We start from the raw sequence: 23929 nt of genomic DNA on the forward strand, positions 1-23929 counted from the left end.
TAATAAATTTATTTTATAAGCATTAAATACCTCAGTGTCAAATGGTTTGTGAGGGTTACATTTTGATAACTACTTTAACCCCTGGGCCATCCAAGGAAAATGTTTCTACTATCATGATCAAAAAGATTCTTTTTCCAGGCATAGTGCTGTGAGCCACTGTAATCCCAGCACTCAGGAGGCTGAGGCAGGAATATGGTCACCAGTTCAAGGCCACCATGTACCACATAGTGAGTTCAAGGCCAGCCTGAACTACATAGCAAGACCCTGTCTAAAAAAAAAAAAAAAAAAGATTCTTTTCTAACTCAATTTCTTAAACTTATGTCACATTCTAATTTACATATTTTGACCATGGAATTGTAGCATAATTCTTACCTTTTCTTGGAGGTTTTATTGACCTTGTTTTTTGGTTTTTGGTGGGTTTTTTTTGGTACCGGGGGTCGAGCTTGGGACCTTGTCCTTGATTTTATTAACAAAAGAATAATGAAACTTTATGTGTTCTATCATGCAGCTTCTCAGTTGTTCTCTATTGTGTAGAGCCTCTTCTTTTCTTTGAGAATCCCCTCAATACTTTTACGACTCTATCCTGGACTACTTACTGAAAACTGTCATGGAACTTCCTTTCGGCATACCTCTTGAGTTGGAGACACTTTCCAAGATCCTGTCTTCCTTTTTCTTGTCCTTCACCTGTATTTTGCTGGAACACATCCTTAAATAACTTGTTGAAAAGGCTGCGCACAAGGGAAACTTAGCATCCTTGTCAGTTTAAAAATGCCTCTCTTCTGGCCCAAGAACTCTAGTTGAAGAATTTTTTATCATCCAGTGTTGCCAGTGGTAAGTCTGATGCCATCCTTATTCTATTTCCTTGTAGGATACCTATTTTCTTTCTTTTTGGATCTTTTCATATTTTTAGCTAAGTGATTTTATATGTTTATTACTTTTTTACTTTTCATTTTTCCTGCCTTATAATCAACAAAACCTTTTACATAAAGACTCATGTCCTGTTTCAGCCTCAGAAAATGTTTCTATTGCTTTTTCTATTCCTATATTAGGAATTTCACTCTCAAATTAAGCATATTTGTCACTTATCATTTCTTTCACATTTTTCTGTTTCTTTGTCTTTGTGATCTACATTCAGTATTTCCTTATTTTTATCTTGCAGCCTTTATTTTGTTTTTATATTTCTGCATGGTATTTATCCATCCTAGGAACTTTTCTTAGTCCCTAAATTGTTCCTTTTTCATAGGATGTTGTTCTTATTTGGTGAATGAGCCTATTTTTTTTTGGTCCCTGAAACTTGAGTATTTTAGTCAATTAATTAGCAGCATGTTTCTTGTTTTAGAAGTAGTGACACAGAATGGATGTTCTGCCAGAGGTGCAGAGATTAAAGGACTGAAGGTAACCATTCCTTGTTTGCTCATGACTCAGCATTGCAGGCCGAGCTGTGCAGGGTGGCTGTTATGCTGACCTCTCCTAGAATCATTAGCAGTGGTGGTCATCAAGCTCACCTGGAGGAATACCCCGGGGGCTCACTCACTGTCAGTCCTGGTATTAGCTGGTGGCTGGTGGCTAGGTTGGCTTGGATCTCTTCTGTGTTATGTCTCATCCTTCACTACAGTGGGCAAAGTGCTGTTATGTGCTGGTGGCAGTGTTCTAAGATATAAGAGAGGAAGTTCCAGAGCTTCTTGAGGCGAGGTCAGAAGTCACATGTTACCTTCGCCATATCCTATTGGTCATAAGACCAGACCAGAGTGATGGGGTGGGAAAATAAACCCCACCTCTGGAAGGGAGGACTGGAAAATAGTTTAGGCCATCTACTATAGTCCCCTAGGTAGCTTCTCCCTCTGTATTAGTCAGCTTTAACTACCACAACAAAATATAGACCCGTGGTGGCAAACCTATGGTGTGCATGCTGCAGCATGCTGTTTGTATCATTGAAAACTCTGAAAGGTTCGTCATCATTGTCATAGACTAAACAACTTAGACAACCAAAAATTCTTTATTGTTTTGGGTTTTTTGTTTTGGGGGGTATTTTTGCTGTCTGCTTTTGTGGTGCTGGGATTTGAACCCCCAGGGCCTTGCTCATGCTAAGCAAGCACTCTACTACTAAGCACCCACAGCTCAGGAATTTCTTGCTGATAGTTCTGGAGACTGTGAAGTCTACACTTGAGGTACTGGTTAATTCAGTCCTCAGTGAGGGCTCTATTTCTCACTTAGAGATGGCCAGCTTCTCACTGTGTCCTCATCTGGAGAGAGAGAGAGGAAGCAAGTTCTCCTGGGATCTCTTCCTGTAGGGTCACCAATCCCCTCATGAAGGCTCCACCCTCATGACCTCATCTAAATCCATTTACCTCCCAAAGGCCCTATCTCCACCTGTGGTCACACTGGGAGTTGATGCTTCAACATACAGATTTGGGGGACACGGGTTAGCCCATAACACTTCTAAGGGCCAGTGTTTTTCATAAATAACCTGAAGTGCTTAAAGCTGCAAATACATACATGTGTTCTGTTGTTGGCTGGCTTGTTTGTTGGGTACCTCCTAGGTGCTGGCATGTGCTGGGTGTCCCTGGGTGGCTCCTTCTATCACAGAGCTCTGATCTAGCAGGAAACAGGTAAATCAAATCAGTCAAAGCAGAACAGGGGTGTGTGCCTTGCACTGGAGGAGTAACAAGGTTCTTTCTGTCTGTGGAAACTTCTGTATAAAAGTGATTTCCCAAAAATGGAATAGAAGCTAGTCTAGGAAAGAGGAAGGAGCAGCATCTACAAAAGCCTGAGGAAAGAGGGAGCTCAGCATGGTCAAGGGTATGAGAGCACTGTGCCAGGCTGGCAGGAGGCAGGGCTCTGGGGTTGTGTTGGCCAAGCCATGGAGCTCAGCTTGCCTGCTAGTTCTTAGAGACCAGCACTGTGTGTGGCAGCCCACCCCTCCCCTGCCATAATGGGCTGACCTTTGCAGTGACCCCTAAGGTAACCCCAGTATAAAGAAGAAGACCACTCTGGAACAGACCATTTCCCATGGCCTTTCAAGGCTGGGTCAGCCTGGAGCTTATAAGGCTGACAGAAATGGTCTCCCTGAAAACAAGGTCCCATTCTACTCCAAAGACAGATCCTTTGCTTTGCCTTCTTTGTTAATTTGGTTGGCCCACAGCACCACATCTCCCTTGCTGGGTCCTGGGCACCTGTGGGCAGCACAGGCACAGCCCTGAACTTGCCAAGCACACAGCTTTCTGGTTGGGAAGGTGGATACATCTGAACTCCAACCCAGATGGGTCGTGCTGTCCCAGGTGTGCTGCAAAGCCTCAGGGAGCACACTGGAGGAGACCTGATTCTGTATGAAGTGGCACAGAAAGTTTCCCAGGGCAAGCTCATATGGCTGCGTCATGGAGACCAGAGGAAGGACACTGCAGGTGTTAGGAACAGCACGTGCTAAGGCCAGACTATTCCCCTGCTCTGACCTATAGGGTGAAGGACAGAGAGAGTGACAACTGAGCCATGGAGACACTTAACCTGACACTCCCATACCGTGTGCCTGGGAGACAGGAAGATGGGGGGCCGGTCACACACAGAAGGGGCAGAGCAATGGACAGAAAAGGGTCTTCAGCCTCCCCTCCCCTCCCTCTCCAGGGACCATTCCACTAGGCCTCCCCTTCTTTCCAACAGGGCCCCAGCAATTACCACCTTCTCCTGCCACCACCATTTAGGAAATGCCAGTGATTAGTGATTGTTATCATGGTAATTAAAATTCCCTGGGAACAGCTTGGCTAATATCCATCAGTGTCTGCAGTCAGGTTGACCGTGAGCTGAAATCGTAATGAAAACCTAGAAACAGAGGACAGAGCGGTGGTACCAGGGAGCATTGAATGCTGCCAGACACCCCCTGCAAGTGCCATGGCGACTGTGTGGGTCTTTTCTCATTAAATGGCATTTTCAAGGCTGGCTGCTTTGCTGGCCTTATCACAGCAAACCACACATGGGGAACAGAGTGGGATTTTGCAGAATCATTCGGCTTCTCAAGAAAGTACTTGCTCTCCACTCTGCAGCCCGACCTGGAGTGGTGGTTAGTTCTCACAGAGGACTTTCCCTGCCCCTGTTCTTGGGGAGGGGACCAGGTGTTGATGCCAGGCAGTGAGAGATGAGTCTGGATGCACAGGCAGAAGTCACATGATTGAGAGCTACTGTTGCACATTGTGCAGCGTGGGGTGGGCAGTGAGGTGAGACGGGTTGGGGATGTGCACAGAGGTGGGGTGCTGCAAGGAGCTCCAGCCAGCTAGGATCCTCACTCCTGCCTCACCAAGGCTGCTGACTTGCACAGAAGGCATTTTCCAAAATACTGACAGCATGTTTTACACACATCTGCACAGGTGCTCCTCTGGGGGCAGATGATAACACTGTGTACTCTAGTTGCTCTGATTTAGAGACCTAGGAACTGCCACTTCTTGCACCAGTTCAAGACACTACCATTCTGGGCAGCCAGGGTGAGCCATCAGACAATCTGCAACATCAGACCAGAGTCCCCGCTACGGTGGACTCACAGGATTGACCAGTCCACTGGTCAGCCATGGACCTGCCCACTGAGCCCCAAGACATGCACAGCCTGGCAGCCTTGAGGGGTTGTTGTCCCTGCTGGACATAAATATTGGAGTTGATAAGGTTCTTTTAGATTTTGGAGGGTTGAGTACCCCAAAAGAAGACAGTTGACCAATAGTTTCATGCAGTTCACCTTGCCACTTTGAACCCTGTACTCATTTTCTGTCTTCTAAAATTACTGGTCATTGTGTTTTTAAGAGGAGGCGGTGTGGGTCACAGGTCAGACTGTGCCAGGGGAGGAGGGGACAGGGAGGGTATGGGGCTTGCCCTCCACCAGCACATCCTGCTAGGCATTTCCTCTCCATCCCTCTTGTAATCTGAAACAGTGGAGTCTATACAAGTAATTATAAGAACTCAAGCAAGGGCTGGGGATTTAGCTCACTGGCACCATGCCTGCCTGGCAAGTGCAACGTCTTGATCCCTGGTAGTGGGCAGGGGGGAACCTCAAGGAAAACCGCCAGGCCACTTACCCAGGACAACAACAATCTTTGTGGGTTGGGACATGTTCCAGCACATTACCCATGGCTACCAGTGTGGTTGTTTCTGCTGCATGTATTGAGCATGTGCCGTGTGTCAGGCATGTCCTAGGAGCTTGAAGATGGAATGGTGAGAAAACAACTGCCACCCTCCCTCCTAGAGGTACAGCCTAGTGGGGGAGACAGATCAAGATGAAAGGAATAGCTGAAAGATTGACACAACCCAGTGTCCATGGGTGGGTGAATGGGATCCATACAGTGGAATCCTTTTCAGCTCAAAAAGGATGTTCTGATGCATGCTACAGTGTAGAGGAACCTTAATGTCATTATGCTAAGTGAAATAAACCAGTCACCAAAGGACAGACATTGTATGACTGCACTCATGAGGAAATTAGGAAAATCCATAGAAACACAAGAAGAAGTATAGTTTCTGTGGACTGAAAGTGAGTTGTTTAATGGATATGGTTTTTGTTTGCAAGATGAAAAAAGTTCTAGAGATTGATTGCATAACAATATGAAGGTACTTAATACTACTGAACTCTACACTTAAAAATGGGACCCAGGCATGGTGGCACATGCCTCTTATCCCAACATTCTAGGAGGCTGAGGCAGGAGGATTGCAAGTTTGAACCCATCCTGGGCAATTTAGCAAGACTGTCTCAAATAAAAAATGAAAAAAAGGTCTTGGGATGTAGCTCAGTGCAAAGCCCCTGGTTCAATCCCCGGTACCACAGAAAAATAAACAAAAAATGGTTAAGGCAGTCAATTTTTGTTATCTATATTTTAGAAGATTGTTTTTGCAATCTTTTGTGAGCTAGGCCTGTGGTCCTGCACTATAGAAGAAAAGCACGGGAGGCTCTGAGAAGAGGACTGTTGAGCATGGACCGTGTCCTCGGCCTGGTGCTTTCCCATCCCTGAGGGCAGGTCCGTGGTCCCTCTTGTAGCACCCAACTCTGGTGACCTCAGGACCTGACAAATGCCTCTCTTCTAAGCCACCAGCCCAAAGAAATTACTCCTGCATATAACATGAGATCCCGGCCCTGAGGACACTTACGTACCACACTGGAAATGTGACTTTAGTTCCTGGAGGGCAATCTGACAATCTACATCATCACCTAAATATGTATATATCCCTTGTGCTGGCAGTTCCACTTCTTGGAATATTACCTAAGGTAATAACCAACCACTATCTGATGATGTACGCATCTATGCAGAGATGCTGGCTGCGGCACAGCTCATAAGAGAGAAAAATTGGAAGTACTTTTACTGTCTGTCATGGGAGCCTGGATTAATTATGTTTAATAAAGCCCAACCATGGAGCCATTAAAAAATGATGATGGCGACCATTACTTATTAACACAGAGCAATTGCTATGACATGTAGTGGAGGCAGGGGAAACAGGTTGTATCTACTCTGTCTTGTTTTTCAAACAAGGAAAAAAATTATGTGTATGCCTGGGAAAGGTGGGAGAAACCTCAGCCCACAGTGTTAAGCAGGGCTCTCCGTGCTTAGTGTAACACGCAGCCTTAGTTTCTTCATTTTCCTTTGTTATTATTGTTCTAGTTTTGTGTGGTATGTGCATGTTTCTTAGGAAAAGAAAAAGACAGAGCCATTTCCAGGGTGGAGTTGGGCAAGCAGAGTGGCGTGGGTCCTAAGCCCTTGCATGCCCCACTGTTCGCAGATGGTGTCAATGCTTGCTTCATTTGACCCTCCAGGCTCAGCCCATGTTGGAGGACAGAGAGCTGGTGCCCCAGGGGCGGGCAGCTGCAGAGCTGGCACCAACAGTTCCTCAGGCCTTTGCTAAGCAAAGGGGCATGAAGTGAGCATCTTACTGGTACCCCAAGCCCCAGTGGCCTTGAACTTGGCTTGGGTACCTGTCCTCAGGATCCATGCAGAAGCGCTCTTGGCAGTTCTGCTTGTGTTCACCTCCCTGTCTCCCCTCTGGGTGTCCAGTCTGTAGGACACTTAGCATGGGGGTCTTGTCTGACCGCTGAAGACACTCTCACCCATAATTCAGTGTGCGTCTCCTTGGCATTGTAAATTGTTGAGGTGAGACCGGAAGCCTCCAAGGTGGGGTAGAGGCCTACAGAGAGGTGTGCTGGCTTTGGGAAAGTTGTTGAGCTTGTTGCAGCCTTGGTTTTCCCATCTGGAAAGTGGAGATAATAACAACTCTTCCTCAAAGAACTATTACCACCCAGTGCCTCTGAGAAGCAGAGAGGAGACTTTTCATCTTTGAACTTTGTGGATTTTAGACCATGTGCCTGTATGTTATGATTTAGATCAAGGATGTCCCCACAAAAGCCTCATATGCTCATGGGTGGGTCTTGGAAGGTGACTGAGTCATGGGGGCCATTGAGTGGACTTAGTGGTGGGAGGTGGGGTCCAGTTGGAAGAGGCTCTGGGGGTGCGACCTGGAAAGCTGCATCTCCCTCTGCCTGTTTCTCTGCTTCCTGGCTGCCATGCCTTGAGCCACTTTCCTCTGTGGCAGGGCCTTGCACCGTGGCTTCTATGCTGGAGTCTGCCAACTATGGACTGAAAACTGTAAAATTCATGAGCCAAAATAAACCTCTTCTTTTTAAAGTTGCGAGTGTCAGCTGTTGTGTCTCAATGACAAGGAAAGTGACTAAGACATTGCATTACTGTCTTAGTTCATTTTCTATCATAACAAAATGCCTGAGACTAAGTAATTGAGACTCATCTCGTGGTACTGGGAATCCAAGCGCACAGCCTTCGTGCTGTGTGGTAACCAGGCCAAAGGTGTCATGCATGAGACAAGTGAACGTGCTCGCTCAGTCTCCTCATCTTCTAAAGCCATCACTGGGCCCCACCCTCGTGGTCTCCAAACCCCATTAAAATATGAAATGGGGGCTAAGTTTCAACATGAGTTTTGGTGCAATTACCAGTTCCAATAAATAAAGATGGTTGTAGGAAGCTTTCCCAAGGGCCCTCCATGTAGCATTCATCCCAGTGATCTGTGCTGTTCAGGGGCTATGCAGAACCAGGCTCGTCTGCACGGGGTTGCTGGATGGGAGTAGTAAATGATTTTTGCCAGGGACATAGTCTGGGCTTGGTAATCCCAAACCTAGCACTCTGGAGCCTAGAGGTGACCTTTGTGTACCTGGAGAAACGATGTGTATCATTCAGTAAATTAGTGCTGATCACTTAAGTGCTGAGTTTATGCAGACTTATTACTAGGATTAGATCTCTTTAGCAGACACAAAAAGCACCCAGAAAACCGGCCAGACAGATTTCAAGTAGGGCCATGATGTGTTCTGTACACATTAGCAAAGTAAAGGCTCTGAGAAGTCCTGCATTAACATCTTGGCAGGTCTGTATCTTTCCCTCTCCCTCTCCCTCTCCCCCTCCCCCTCCCCCTTCCCCTCCCCCTCTCCCTCTCCTTCTCTCCCTTCTCCCCCTCCCTCCCTCCCTGGCTCTTCCCAACATCCCAAAGATATTTGGCAAATGGAAGCACTGTCTTAGAGGGAATCAGGCTCACTCTGGCCTTCTGGTTTTAAATTCTTCTTTCAAGTAGGCGATTTGGTGATAAAGCCGGTCATGTTTGTCACATGGGAGGAAAATGGTGACAGTAGTGCTCAGAAGCACCACATCAGTGGGTGACTGCTCTGTGCCCAGAACTGGGCCTTGGAATTCCTTAGCCATTCATGGGTCTGATCCTTGTGTCACCCCGTGAGTTGAGCACCGCCTTTCTGGTGAAGAAACTGAGGGCCACGGAGGGTGACACATGCAAGTCACACAGCTGAAGGTGACGGACCCAGGGTTCAGATGTAGAAAGTCTGCTTTTCTCTGACAAGGTGACCCTGGTCCTTCCCACGCTCCCAGCCCGCCTTCCTCAATGCCCTGAGCATATTTCCTTCTCAGGGAAAGGGATTATGGAGCACTTGGTATTTTCTGAAGCAGGCATTAAGGGTTTAGGAACCTTATCTCGGCTGCTGCTCTGAATTCTAATCTGGGGCTCTCTCTGAGATTCAGGTCCTTTCTGTGCCTGCTGCAGAAGCCACCAAGGCAGTTTACAAATGCAGAGATGCAGCCCGGCCCACTGTTCCTTAAGCTGCTAGTCACTCAGCCCAGAGCCTTGAGGGGAAGGGCTGGGCAGGAGGAAGACAGATGGCTTCTGTCAGTCACTCCTGGGTGCTGGGCACTGTGCTGAGTACTCTCCAAGAGCACTCAGCAGCTCTTTCAAGCAAGCATTGCTATCACGCTTCATCAGTGAAGAAACGCAGGCTCAGAGAGGTCACAGAGCCACTGTGTGGAGAAGCAGGAGGAGTGGAGCCCAAGTGACCCCTGCGAGCCCAAGTCTGCACATCCCAGACTCAGTGCAGGTGGGGTGGCCGTGGTGAGGACATTTGCCTCTCACAGGCACAGCTGGCAAAGACTCCGAAGAGCCTTGTGCTCCTGGGCTTCCAGGCACTAGAGGTCTCCTGCAGAGGCTGGAATGGACTGGGGACGGGCCGTGTGCAGGGTCACAAGGCCATCTCCAGGACTCTGGGACTTGGAAGGGACAGAGATGGTAGCAGCAGACACTTTCTGCATGCATTTCCCCCATGCTTAACATGCTGCTCCACTGAGATCCCATTCTGTAAAAGAAGAATGAGGGAATATGACATTGTCTTTAACACATTCATGACGGGGCTGTAGTTATGCTTCGCTGCCAGGTGGCTCTGATGTAATTGAATGTTCCTTCAGGAGGCTTATACTGCTTCTCGGGGGGATTTTGACTATAATAATACAAATAAAGGCACTGATTTACCAGACCACATGTCATCATATGACAGTTCCTTAAGGAAAACATTAAAATGGTATAAAAAGTAATGCAAGCCAGGTGTGGTGGCCCATGCCTGTAATCCTAGGACTCAGGAGGCTGAGGCAGGAGGATTGGCATTGAGTCTGGGGCCAGTATGGGCTACATAGTGAGTTCGAAGCCAGCCTGAATTACAGCTTGTCTCAAAAAAAAAAAAAATGTGGCTAATTTTGGTAGAGGAGTTACAAATGAATATTATATACACTAGCAATGGGGTACTCATAAGATTTCCATGTTAAAATTTAGAGAATTAATTATTGATAAACTATTAACCTGTGAATAAGTGCCATGGGCACAAGTTACTCAGAAAAAATATTCACTTTATAAAAGCTTATTTAGGATTAGGCAGGAAATGCTTGCAAGCAGTGTAGAGAGTGTTACCAAAGATTATCTGAAGGAATGGGTACCTCTGTGGCCCCCCCAAAAAGTCAAATGCCTTGTGATATTTTGCACACTGCACAAACCAGCCACCTTTATATATAAAATGTTTTAAAGAAATCACAAATTAAATAAATTTCTTTTAATGAAAAAAAGTGTTATTGTGATAAATTTTAATCAGTATGAATTGTATTAATATTTATATTTAGCAGTAATTATTCAGATTCAAGCAACTAACTAGATTTGGTCCATTTATAGACTTTTTTGATAGTAAAAAGACTGATAAAAGTGGTTAGATCTATTTGTACCATGAGGGCTCAAGCCAGCGGGAGCATGTTTTAGAGTAGGTGTGTAGCATCCACAGAACTCACTCCCATTGTCCTGTGTCCTCGAGAGGTAAATGTCCACCCCAGTCCCTCAGCCAGGGAGGACAGAAGCAGAATTCTCTTTCCCATATTGCCCCGGCTCCCTGCTCTCAGCTCCCATCACTGGCAGGAAGGACGGGCTGGGAAGCAGGAGGGAAGGACCGGCTTGTGGGTGCACAGAGTGGAGTGAGCTGGTCTCCCCTGTGCTCTAAGCAGATGTTTCTCCCCTCCCCAGGTCTGGAAGAGGTCAGGGGCCTGGTTCTACAAGGGGATCCCCAAGTATATCTTGCCCCTGAAGACCCCCAGCAGGGCCGATGACCCCCGCTTCCAACCTTTTTCTGTGGAGCCAACTGAGCCGGAGCCCAGAATCACTGAGACCGGCCGTGTCTACACATGGGCTCGAGGGAGAGGTAAGACCGGATGACCCCGAGGATGGGCTGATCATGTGTGGGCATGGAGCCAGGGTCCCCACCCACTCTGGGGCTCCTGTCACGGTGCATCCCTCCGTGTGCCCTCGGCTCCCCGCCCACTCCTGAGTGAGAGGGCAGCTCTGGCTTGGTGGTCCCTCGCTGTATGCAGAGATGTGGGGAGAAGGTATCTGGGGGCAGTGTCCCAAAACAGCACTAATTTGGGGGCAGAACCACTGTTAGCAGCACTGTCATAGCTCTTTGAAGGACTAGATTGTCAATGGAGGGGTGTTGTGAGGTATGAAAACATGTCTTTCCCAGACAGGCCTCCACCACCTCTTCCCTGCACTTGTCTTGTGTCTCAGGAGGGGAGGGCTCCTGGCTCCCCTGGTCCTAAGGAGCTGGCTGGCTGTGTTTCCAGTGCCCAGAGTATTTGTAGTGGCTGCACAGAGGTGGTGTGTGCCTGGTGATGGTGCTCAGTGTTGCAGAGGGCCCTCCCTAGCTCTTAAAATGCATCCTTGTGTACGGTTTTCCAGAGCTTCTGGTCCCACAGCAGTCTCAAGAGGTAGACGAGGCAGGGATTTAACAGCCCTACTGTACAGATGAGGCCCAGAGAGCCTCACAAAGCTGGAGCTGGCGTGTGACACAGCTGGGGTCCACAGGCAGGCCCTTGCCCTCCTGGGTCTGGTTCCTTCTGCCCTGAAGTGTGCAGGACTCCGGGTCTGAGGGTCCCAAGTAAGACCAGAACCAGAGGGGTGAGGGGCTCAGCCTGATGATGGCCCATCTCGCAGAGGTGGCCCCGAGATAACAGGCCTGGCAACTGTCTCTAAGGAGCTTTCGGACAACTCTGGATGATGACCTGACATCTGACTATCTCTATATCATTCCAACTGTCCTTTCTTATTACAAGAGTAATGCATGCTTCTAACAAAAAATCTGGAGGTTGTCAAACAGTATCCTCTAGAGGGTAAAAACCAGAGTCAACGTTTCCAGACAAAACCCGCGTTGCTGTCTCTTCCCTGGGTATTTTTTCCTCTGCTTCACTTGGCCCTCATTGCAGCAGTCTTTCCCTCCTAATTCTCCCGCCTGCCCTGGGGAAGTGGCAGTCTTCATCCTGTCCCTTTTCCACCCTCGGAGCCTGGGCTTTCTCCTGCCCAGGCCCTGTCAGGGTGGACCCCTGTCCCTCAGACCGAGGGAGGAGAGGTGACCTCAGAAACATGAGTCGGTGGGCACCAGTGGGTTCCGAGTGTTGCTGGGATCAGCTGAGGAGAGGCCTGAGGGCTGTATGAACTGCCGTGATCAAAGTGCCCACTCCAGGGGGCCGTGTGTGCCCCATTTGCTCCACACCAGCGCACGTACACATGCTCATATGCAGACACAAACACACACACACACACGTACGCACACACAGGCCCTGGCCAGGAGCAGCGCCCCAGCCTCCTCCCCAGGCATGAAGACACAGATGGTCTTTTAATTACATGGCTGAGGAGGCCGGTGGCCCCACACACTTCCACACTGTTTATTAACTGAGCCCGCACCGTGGAGGCTCCCGCATGTGACCTTGTTCTCCATTCAAGGTGCTAGGTCATAGGACCCCCTGCCGTGCCTCCAAGCCCTGTGACCCCCAGGACACCTGATGTGCTCAGCCCACAAGCAGAGGGACTGGGAGGGCTGGCAGCCGAGCTGCTTGTGGCAGCTGAGAGGACATCTGTACCCACAGTGAGAGGGAGGCACTGGGATGTGGGGGTGCGGTTGGGGTGGCCAGGACTGAACTTGGGAGGAAGGAGAAGAGCAGGTGGGGGAGGTAGAGGAGGTGGAGCCTGGGGGAGACAGGAGGAGAGCAGAGAAGTGTCACCCCAAGGAAGCCACAGTTCCAGGTTGGCAAGGAGTGCTGCCGTTCAGAGCAGCTTCCAGGCCCGTTCTAGGGTTAGGGTTAGGGTTAGGGTTAGGCATCACTGGGCCTGTCCAGTCCTCTGCCAGTGGGGCACTCTGTGGGTAACTTCCCAGCCCTGAGAGTGGCTTCCCTTCCTCCAGCCCCAGTAGGCTTGGTGCTCCAGCTGTGATCCAGCCCAAGCCTGTCTATATAGCCCTTTCAGTGCCATATTCAGCCCAGACCGAGCTCAAGGGGACACCGTGACCAGGACTGTGGGGCAGCTCCCCACCACCTCGGAAGTGCCACGTGGTCCACATCTGGCCACATAGGCTGCTTCCTTAGCACACAGCATGGACGCAGCTTGTCAGATAAGTGAATGGATGAATGTGAGCCACCCTGCCTGCTCCAGGAGATGCAGGCGGAAGCCTGTGGAGGGGTTTCCACAGGGTCTGGCAGATCCTTGGAGACTGTTAAAACCACTTGCTCCAGCCCTCCGGGACCTCAGGGCCAGCATCCTCCTTCAGCCTCACGATCTCAGCTAATAGAGCTGATCCCTTCGCCAGCTCACCTGCCTGCTGTCTCAGACTTTCTCTTCCCTCTTCCTCACCTCCATGACTCCCTCTGCCCCTCCTCTCCTGTCTCTCAGCCCTTGGGCTCAGGCACCTGCGGCTCCCAACTCCTTCCAACATCCTGGCCCAACCCATTTTTTTCTCCTGCCCTGCTGGAAGAGGAAGGGTAATCAATAGATACAAGCCATGAACTTTTCCATTCTCAGAGCAATCAAGTGACTGGATTGATGTTTCTGAGGTGGGTTCTTTTTCTTCCTCCCTTCAATTTTCTTTGTTAAGTTTTAATTACACAAGAACACAAGTTAAGGGCCGGGGATTTAGCTCAGTGGTTTCGCCGCCTGCTGCGCAAGCTCAAGGATCCGAGTTCGATCCCCAGTACCAAAAAAAAAAAAAAAAGAACACAAGTTAAATAATTCAACAGTGTGTGAAAAATAGTAATCTCTTTACCCTACTGGCCATCATACCAAACCCTTTTCCCACTGTACCTATAAACATGCATTTAATCTAGGCATTTAAATTCCTGTTTTGCTTTTGTCTGGCAACAAAATAAATAGGCTCTTACGACCCTGTCACTTTTTTTTTTGTTATTGTTTTTAAAAGAATATCATGGGCAGCCCTCCAGGCCCCTAGTTAGAGATTTTCCTTCATTCATTTTTAAAGCTGAATAAAATTCCGTAGAATATTTCATAATTTTATTCACCTATTGATGGACATTCAGATTGTTTCTGACTTTTCACCACTGCAAGCAGTACTATAATGTATTTATACATATAATGCTAAAACTGGAGTTTTTCTCTCTGTGGAATAGGTTTCTAAAAGTGGAACTGTATGTTTTAAATTCCAATAGATATTGCCATACTCTATTACAAAAAAATGTTCTGGCCATTTACACTCACCCTAGTGAGACTTCTCATTTTTCTGCATCCTTGATAGACATGGATTTTATTGAAGTTTATAATTGTGGCCAAAATACAGGATAGAAAATAGTACTATATTGCATTGTTTTAACTTGCACATTTGAACTTGCATTCTTTTAACTTGCACAGTTTAACTTCTGGGCTAAAGCCCTGGGTTTAATCCCTAGCACCACAAAAAATAAAAATGTTTATTATTTATTAATTATTTAGAGTTCCTCTTTTAAAAGTTGTCTGTTCAAATCCATTGCTCGTTGCTTATTAAGTTGCTTGGTTTATCTTGATTTGTAGGTCCTCCCTATATGTTAGAGATATTAAATGGTATAAAATGGGTTACAAGAATTCTTCTCCTCTTTTAGCTTTATACTTGATTTGACCTTAATCTTTGTTATAGTATCTTTTGCTAGTGTGTGTGTGTGTGTGTGTGTGTGTGTATGTGTGTATGTAGTATGTCTTTTGCTTTGTAATTTCTAAGTTTCCTTTGCCTTGGAATATCTTTCTCATCCCAAGGTTTCAAAAAACAATCTGCTAAATAAAAGACTTAAGTAATATGAGAAAACTATTCATATATAATAAAATTATCACAAAAAAATACAAAATAAGCTGAGCATGGGGGCACACATCTGTAATCCCAGTACTCGAGAGGCTGAGACAGGAAGATCGCCAGGAGTTCAAGGCCAGCCTGGGCTACATAGTGAGTTCAAGGCCAGCCTAAACTACACAGTGAGACCTTGTCTCCAAAAAATAAATAAATAAATAACTGATAAAGCACTCAAGTCATGTTCAAAATACAAGTCAAGAATACCCCATCCTCACTATTATTCAGTAGTATTTTATAGTTTGCCCTTTTCTTTTTCTTGGTGCTGAGAATAGAACTCAGGACCTTGCACATAACAAAAAAGTGCTCTATCACTGAACTATACTTTTTTTTTATTACTTAAATTCTTTTATTGGTACATTTTAGGTATACAACACATTTACATTTGAACTATCCTTCTAATCACCATAGTTTTATTTCTGTTTTTGTTTTATTTTACGTTACTGGAAGTTGAACCCAGGGCCATATCCTCAACCTTTTTTATTTTAATTTTTTTTTGAGACAATGTCTCGCTAAGTTACCCAGGCTGGACTCAAACTTGCAATCTCCTATGGCCTCAGCCTCCCATATGCCGGCTTATAGTTTTTAATGTTATAATAGTGCAAGAAAGAAGACTCATCTGTTAATATTAGAAAAGAATAAAAGTAATTTTCTTATTTGCAGATGATGTAATTATATACTAAGAAAACTATACTAAAACAACGCATTAGGATTAATAAGAACATTTGGACTTTGACAAGATATAGGATGAACTTATAGAAAATAAATAGCTTTAATCTATACTTTCTAATTAGAAGTAGGAATGGGAAAACTCATTTGGAATTGTAAAAATAAAAATTATTAAATGCCTAGAAATGATTTTTTTAGACAAAGTCTTATTATGTTGGCCAGGCTGGTTTCAACCTCCTAAACTCAAGGGATGCTCTTGCCTCAGCCTCCTAAGTGCTGGGATTACAAGGCTGCACCACCACACCCAGCTTTAGGAACAATATATTTTTTTTTTTGGTACCAGGGATCGAACTCGGTTCCTTGCCCTCGCGCAGCAGGCAGCGAAACCACTGAGCTAAATCCCCGGCCCATAGGAACAATATTTAAAAGAAACTTATAAGACCAATATCAAGCAAATTATAGCCTTACTGAATTAGTTTGCTTGGGCTCCTATAACAAAATACCAGAGACTGAGTGGCTTAAACAATAAAAATTTGTTCCCCACCTCGTACCAGGGATTGAACTCAGGGCCTTGTGCTTTCCAGGAAGGCACCACTGAGCTACATCCCTGGCAAAAATTTGTTTTCTGAGGGCTGGGGCTTTAGCTCAGTGGTGCCATCCCTGTCTCGAAAGCCCAAGGTCCTGAGTTCAATCCCCAGTACCACCAAAAAAAAATTGTTTTCTGACAGTTCTGGAGGGTAGAAGGCCAAGATCAAGATAGCAGCAGGGTTGTGGTCTGGTGAGGGCTCTCTCCGGCCAGTGAGTGGGCTGCCCTCTTGCTCATTGCTGTGCTTTGAAGGAGAGAGGAAAAGAGAGCTCTGTGGAGGCTCTGCTTATAAGGGCACTAATCCTACCAAATCGGGCCCCACCCTGTAATCTTCTTTAGTTTTAATTCCTCCCTTAGAAGTCCTGTCTCCAAATACAACCGTGCTGCTGTTCAGACATTCACTCCACAACACTCCTCAAATGACTAAAAAATAAACCCTAAAGAGAAAGATAAGAGAGAACCTCCATCCTTCCAAATTTATGGTCATTCCTGTCAAATTCCAGTGGACTTTTTAACAGAGAAATGGTTAAGTTGATTTTTCAAAATTCATAAAAATGCAAATGTTCAGAGTAACACCATTTACAGTAGCCAAAAATTAGAAATAATCCACATGGCCATCAACTGCTGAGCAGAGAAGCAAAGTGGGGCATAATCCATAAGTGGACTATTACTCAGCTGTGAAAAGGAATGGTGTACTGATACACCCTGTAACACGGATGAACCCTGAAAACAATACACTTAAGTGGAAGAAGCCAGAGTCCAGAGGCCACGTATAGTATGATGCAGAGTGTCTGAACAGGCAGATCCATAGAGGTAGAAAGTAAGTAAGTGACTACAAAGGCCTGGGGAGGATGGGAAGAAATGGGGAATGACTTCAGAGGTACAGGCGATGGTGATTTCTGTGCCTGAAATTAGATATGGTGATGGTTACACAACTTTATGACTATACTAAAAACTGCTGCACTGTATACTTTCAAAGGGTGAGTTTTATGGGATCTGAATTGTGTCTCAGTTAAAAATTCATAAGGAAGTTAGAGAATAGCTTATTTATTACAGAAATAAATAAATCGTTAGACTGGAATAGAGGAAGAATAGGGCCAAGAATGTATAGAAGCTGAACATAGACAGCTTTTCAATTCAATGGGGGAAAAAAACCAGATTTATTTAATATCTGCAGCTAGTGTAATTAGATTTCCATCCTCTTCTCTGTGTATCCAGAAACACATTAAAGCTCTAAATGTTAAAACTGAAACAATGAGCTAGACAGCACAGCCACCTGTAGTCTCAGGTACTTAGAAGGCTGAGGCAGGAGGATCACTGGAGCCCAGAAGTTTGAGGCCAGCCTGGGCAACACAGGGAGACCCTCTATGAAACTAAGTAAATAAAACCATGCATCAGGAAAAGAGTAGAAGTGGCCTTTTCCTCTGTGTCTTCTCAAGGACCGCTGCTGGCTGTGCGCCATTTGCAGGGTGGGTGCAGTGACTCCTGAGTGCTCCTCTCTCCCTCCTCTGGACCCAGGTGCTAATGTGGGCCAAGGATTTGCCTGCAGACCCTGATGAGCCCCAGGAAGCCTCGACCACAGCCGGATGCTCATTCTCATCCTGGGTGTGGGTGGGTACTGGCCCAGGGCTGACCTAGCCGCCTCAGGCCAGTTCCCCTCCCGCCCACCCAGTGGATGCAGGTGGAGTGTGTGCTCTGGGCCACTTCAGCCTGGCACACTGTTGCTCTGGGTTTGTGGCAATGATGAATGTGGTCGTGCCCTGCCTGGTCTCTGCTCCCCTGAGAGATGGAGGTGTGAAGGGCAGAACCAGCACCCCGGCTCTGGGTCATCCTCCCTTGGAGCTGCCCCCCAACTTCTCCAGAGCCTAGAACATCTCTGCTTCCAAGATGCAAATACCTAGTTCCTCCCCACCTCTCTCCCCTTAGAGTTGGCAGAGACACCAAAAAGCACAAGCAGCTCAAGGTTCTCCAGCCACAGGACAGTGCATTCCCCTTCTCTGCTGAGGCCCTGGGTCACTGTCTCCCTGGAGTCCTCCCCAGGAGTCTCCCGACTCCCACCTGCCCTTGTGCACCTGAGCCAGGGACAGGCCTGGACAGCTTTGAACAGAGTGATGACCCTAGCTCCCTCCAAAGTCCACTCTAGAAAAGTACTCGAGGTTTTGGATTAGTTCCACTTGGGTAATTTTAAGAAAAATAGGAATTTCCTCATCACTTCATTGGCTTGCTGGATGTCAAGCAGTTTTTTAAAAAATCCTAGACCATGATCCTGGTTGCAGTTCAGGGAAAGCAGATTTCGGGGTTAGGTTGGGGTTAAGCAGTCTGGTTCAGCTCAGGCCGCAGAGGTTTGGCTGAGGCCACCTTGCCGGATGACCCTCCAGCTGACCTGTCCACCCCAGCCCACCGTCCTCCCCAGGCTCCTAGAGAAGCCGAGTCACTCCATGCCACGTTTGCCTCAGCCACAGCACACTGTGACTCATGGTCATTATCTCATCTGATGCTCAGTGCAGCCTTTGGGGCAGCTTCAGACAGTGAAATTGACTCTTGGTGATGGATGAGGAGGGGAAGTCTGCCGAAGGTCACATAGGCTGCCACACTGCGGCCTTGAGGGGTGGGGACCCAGGCTCCCGAATCCCAGCCCCCTGCTCCTCCTCTCACGAGCATGGTGGGGAGTGGAGCTCTTGCCCTGTCACCACCATGCTGGCTTCGCCTTTTCTGGCTGGGTCAGAGGGATTTTGCTTGTCCAGAGCCCGCCAAGGCTGGCTCAGTAGAGGGGCTGCTCCCGGCCACTGAGGATAGGTCTCCTGGCGATGGAGGATAACTGTCTTGGCTCTGGCCACCTCCCTCTGCCTGCTCAGCAGTCTGTGTGCCCTGCAGTCTCTGCTCCAGCCCCCATCCATACCTCCACCCACTCTCAAGACCCCACACCCACACTCAGGAGAGGAAGTGACTGGCCCCTCATTTCTGGTCAGAGCACCCCATTAGCCCATAGTGAGACATAACAGCACCACCCATGAGTGCTGCTGTCCCCTAGGTGCAGCTGGGGCAGAGCAGGGGAAAATTGGTACTCCCAGTCAATAGCCATCCCATCGCAGAACTGAGTATTTTGCATCTGACAGGGTAGAGAGCTCCCTGCCCCTGGGAGCATTCAGACCAAGACTGGATATTATAATGGAGATCCTTTGAACCAGAAACTGGGAGAAGCTCACTGTGAATTGTTACTGTGTATCCAGAGCTATGTCCCCATGTTGGAACCAGCTCCAGGGCAGAGGACACATTCTGTGTCCCAAGACTGGAGAAGCTCCATGGCCTATGTGCGCTTTGAACCTGAGGTCTCTGTCTTGTTAGCACAGAGCCTGGGCCAACAGAGCTAATAAGCAGTTCCGTGGCAGCCGTTTTTCCATCAAACACATATGCTATTTCCTGACTTCTTAACGCAGCGTGCTATTTATACCAGGAGATCCATTCATTCTTAATGAGCCTCGGTTGTGGATTGTAAAATGTTTTATTTTCAGACAGGACTGCTCACTGCCCAAAGGCAGCTGTTGCTAGGCCGCCTTCCTTATTTCTCTGTTCCTGAGAAATTAACACTGGGGAAGCTCCTCTGAGCCCTCGGCAGCCCTCCCCCACCCCAGCATTACCCCAGGGGACTTGGGACTTGTTGTTTTTGTCACATGGGCTGGCCATGGTGCCTGAATTCCTCAAAGCCTTCGGGGCATCTGGGAATCTGTGTTGTATGCAGGGGCTGAGTTGCTGAAGCAGGTGGAAGGAGATGGAGCAGAGTAGGAGGGCTTCCGTGTCGGGGGGTGAGATGCCATCTGTCCTTGGAGTGTCACACGTTTGCCTATGTTACAGGTCACAAGCTGGTATAGCAGTGTCCTAATCTGGTTTACTGCTTAAAATTCACTGTCAACTGTTTTAAATATGTAGAATTCTCATTTTTTTAAAAAAAATGGAGTACTGGCTTTGTTTTTGAAAATCAAAAGGAAGCGACAAGAAAAAAAGTGAAAACAGAAAAAAATGGAAACAAAGCTTTTGTACATAGGGAGGGGAGGGGGCTTGAAAAGGGGAATGGATTAAAATAAAAATTTTTTTTGGTACCGGGGATCAAACTCAGGTCCTTGAGCTTGTGAGGCAGGCGGCAGAACCACTGAGCTAAATCCCCGGCCCAATAAAATTTATTTTAAAATTTTTTAAAAAGAAAAGAAAATCAGAATGTCTGCCAAAACTGCCCCTCTCTGGAAAAACTAGTCCAGCTAAGGAGCAGCTTCCACCTTCACATGGGGCTACCTAGCAATCTGTGGTTTGCTGCAGTCCCTGCCCCTCTTTAATGTCTCTGTCAATCACTATAGGTTCGTTAAGAAGAGAAATTATTATTTCCATGTCTCTATGGAAAGAGAGAGAACAGGAGATAGACCAGCAGGGACACTTGTTACAAGAAAAATGGGCAAACTGTGGAAATGAAGGTTTCTTGTGGCCAGCCACATAACTCACTGGTGCTTCCACATGGGCACGGATGTGAGTCCCTGTACCTCATGCTGACCTCATGACCCCACCCCATAATGGCTCTGTGCCAGTGTGAGCATGGAGAGGAGACCACCATTGCCTCCACAGCCTGGCCAGCAGGGGCTGCAGGGCCAGGCTGCAAGCAAAGCTCAAGTGTTAATGGGGGCTCCTGAGTTTCTGCACTGGTGCCACCCTGCTCATCCACACACATACACACTCATGCATACACGCGCACGCATGTGCACGCCCACATGCTCACAGCCCATGCAGCCCACAAGGGCACATCACACCTCCCCAGGATCCACCACACCCTGAGAGAAGTGCTTGCTGACTGTTTATGAACTGAGTTTCTATCAGGTCTCATCCCCCACCCTGTCACCTCATTTGCTTAATTACCACCTTCCCATGTGCTCCTTTTACCCCTGCACAGGTTCCACAATCCTGGTGAGCTGGGAGACCTTGTGTATTTTATATGGAAAGAGAATAGAAGCCGCTAAATGCACACCCAGACTGTTTAGAGAGGAGGGCAGGGAGACTCTGGGAACCATCTGAGAAGGGTGTCTTGGGTCCAAGCATGGCATCTGCAGCCCTCTACGATGTAGAGCTGCCCTTGAGTCCAGAAAATAAGCAAACAAGTCGTAGTTGGTCCATCTTGTCTGTGGTCCCCACCAGCCACTGGGGACTTGAATAACAAAAGGCTGGGAAGTCGAAGGGACAGCTTTGGGCCTCAGTCTCAGTGGCCAAAGGAAACTGCTGCAGCGGTGGCCCTGTGGGTTCCATGTGGCTCATTGCAGGCTGCGTTGGGTCTGTGTGTCTGGTGTTTCGTGTAATCCCCAAACCTGTAATAGAGTAGGGGCACTCCCGTGGTCCATTTATGGCAGGAGATGCTAACAATGGGAGGTCACATGCCATCCCCTGTCACCTCAGCATGGAAGGGAAGAGAGATCCCTACCACATTTGGGAAGCTCTGCCTTTCCCCTAAATCTCAGGGAAACAGTCCTAGCCACATCCTATGTGGCTATTTCGAAAGGGAAGCCCATGTAAAGAGGTTTGTCTCGCCCCCTGGAGGGCCTTGGTGAAGCAAGACACTAGCCTGGTGTTGGTGGGCATGAAAGACAAGAGTCCTGAGCTGGAAATAGGGCTCATTGCCCACTCTGCGTGCCTCCCCTAGCAACCCCCCACCATTCTGGGTGTCCTTACTGGCCTGGAGATTGATTTCCCGAGAGCAGAAGGCCCTCATTAGCCACGCCACGGAGGCTAGGGGCATGGCTGTCACCTCTAATTTGCCCAAACCCAGTGACAGCCTTAGCTGATTGGTCAACTCCAGCTGCAAGGCGAAGTCTTGGGGCCCCCTGCCCTGTCCAAGTTGGAACAGGAAAGCCAGACTCTGGCCTTGGGGCAGCAGGGGCACGTACTCCCGCCCGGGCAAGGCTGGGGCCCAGCTGTCCTCGAGTACTATAGCACACAGCTCTCTCCACTCGCTCACCTGTCTTCCCAGATGAACCTACAACTTAACTCCACCCACTCTGGATGTAGAGGCCTCTGGGGACCTGGATGAAGTGAATAAATCTCAGCTACCTGCTCTGTCTGGCTCCAACAAAGCCCTGGGAGATGACGGTACTATTGAGACCAGGCCTCCCGTCCATCATGGGGCAAGGCTGCCTTGCAGAAGGGCTAAGCACATTGCCCACTGCGGATCCCAGAGCAGCCAGCAGGGGTCTTACAGGAAGGGGGGAGCCTCCCCTGCCTGTATTGCCCCAGGGTAACCATGAGATCCAAGCAAGGCAGGCGACTGTCCCCACAGTGCAGCTTTGAGCACAGACTCCCTGGGTCACGGAGGGGCTGAGGTCCAGCCCAGGTGAGGGAAACTAAGGCACGAGCCCCAGAGACACAAAACCCTTTCCCTGAGGAACTGTGACAGAGAGGCCTGCGGGGAGAGAGAGACAGCAACAGAGACCTAGAGAAAGAATCAGAGACAGACTGGAGACAGAACTGAAAAAGAACCATTCAGAAGAGATAGACCTAAGAAGAAACAGAACTCATGGAGACCCGGAAGAGAGGGAAATAGAGACAAGAGATGCAGAGGCAGAAAGCATCAAAGTAAAAGAAAGATATGAAGTCAGGGAGCAAATAAAGGTGCATTTTGCATCCCAGAAAAGGAGTGGGCAGGAGGTATGTACATGCTGGGTTTTATGTCTGCCATAACCAGAAGCAATAATCTGTCCCCTGACAGCACAGATTACACCCAGGCCAGACCAGCCCCTTATCCCCTGGGTGCCAGAGCCAGGGGACTTTCCTGGCCTCCATCCGGGAGGCCTGGTCCACCCCACCCCAGCTATTGTGTATGCCTACATCATGCCCACCTGTAAATTCCACCTCTCCCAGGAAGCCCTCTCTGACTGCTCCTCTCCCTGGAGGCTGCCACTGCCTCCCTGCCCTGTGTATCATGTTCTCTCTGGGGGAGCCGTTCTTAGTTTCCATACATCCACCACCTTCTATCCAGAGCCCCTCAAGCAAGGGAGGGCCCACAGGATTTCCACACTGGCAGCTACATCTCTATTGATCTGAGGATTTGTCTTCGTTATCTGGTGCCTCCAGTCTGCCTGTGATCCTGAGGAGAGAGTAAATTAAAATCGATGGCGGATGAATAAGCAAGCACAGGAAACCCTCCGCTCCCCACATCTGACTTTCCAGCCTGCTCTCTGCTGCCCCTGCTGCCCCTCCCTGGCCTGGGACCATCCGGTGGCAGCCAGGAAGGGGGGCTGAGGAAGGAGGGTACCCCTCCTCTCCCTCACAGCACAGGTGCCACAGCCTCACCCAGCCCTCCAAGATGGTCCTCTGACTGTCCCCACCTCACAGGCAAGGTGGTCAGCTTGGTGGCCAGCCGAGTGGCAGAAGCACACCGGATCTCCAGGGCCTCAGAGGGAGGGACAGGCAGGCTCTGAGCCTCTTCTGACCACCAGCGTGCCTATCCTAGGAGAATAGGCTCCCCACAGCCTCGGGACCACCATTCTTCCTGCCCAGAATCCTGGGGAAGTTTTCAAACTGAAGGAGAACATGTCTGTCCCCCACCCCCAGCAGCAGGCTCTGGGTAAGTAAGCTGTGTGCTCTCCTCAGGGCCCACTCAGCCTGTGTCCATGGCAACCGGCCTCCAACAGCCCCTCCCCCCAATCGAGGCGGGAGCCACCTGC

General features: G+C 48.4%; 1 protein-coding gene across 9 annotated transcripts in view; it reads left to right on the forward strand.

Moving 5' to 3' along the window:
* Rph3al (rabphilin 3A like (without C2 domains)) overlaps window positions 1–23929 on the forward strand; it is a 150057-nt gene that overhangs the window by 115350 nt on the left and 10778 nt on the right. For 8 of the 9 annotated variants that reach the window (XM_021238217.2, XM_087191963.1, XM_021238218.2 and 5 more), the window contains one exon: window positions 10855–11029. The exons of the other annotated variant lie outside the window; for it this stretch is intronic. In XM_021238217.2, coding sequence (XP_021093876.1) covers window positions 10855–11029 — 175 coding nt within the window. The remainder of the gene's footprint in view (window positions 1–10854; window positions 11030–23929) is intronic. 9 annotated transcript variants of the gene reach the window in all.

This window comes from Heterocephalus glaber, unplaced genomic scaffold (genome assembly GCF_053883595.1).
Source record: "Heterocephalus glaber isolate CG9 unplaced genomic scaffold, H.glaber_assembly_v1.0 deba00001564, whole genome shotgun sequence".
Lineage (NCBI taxonomy): Eukaryota > Metazoa > Chordata > Mammalia > Rodentia > Bathyergidae > Heterocephalus > Heterocephalus glaber.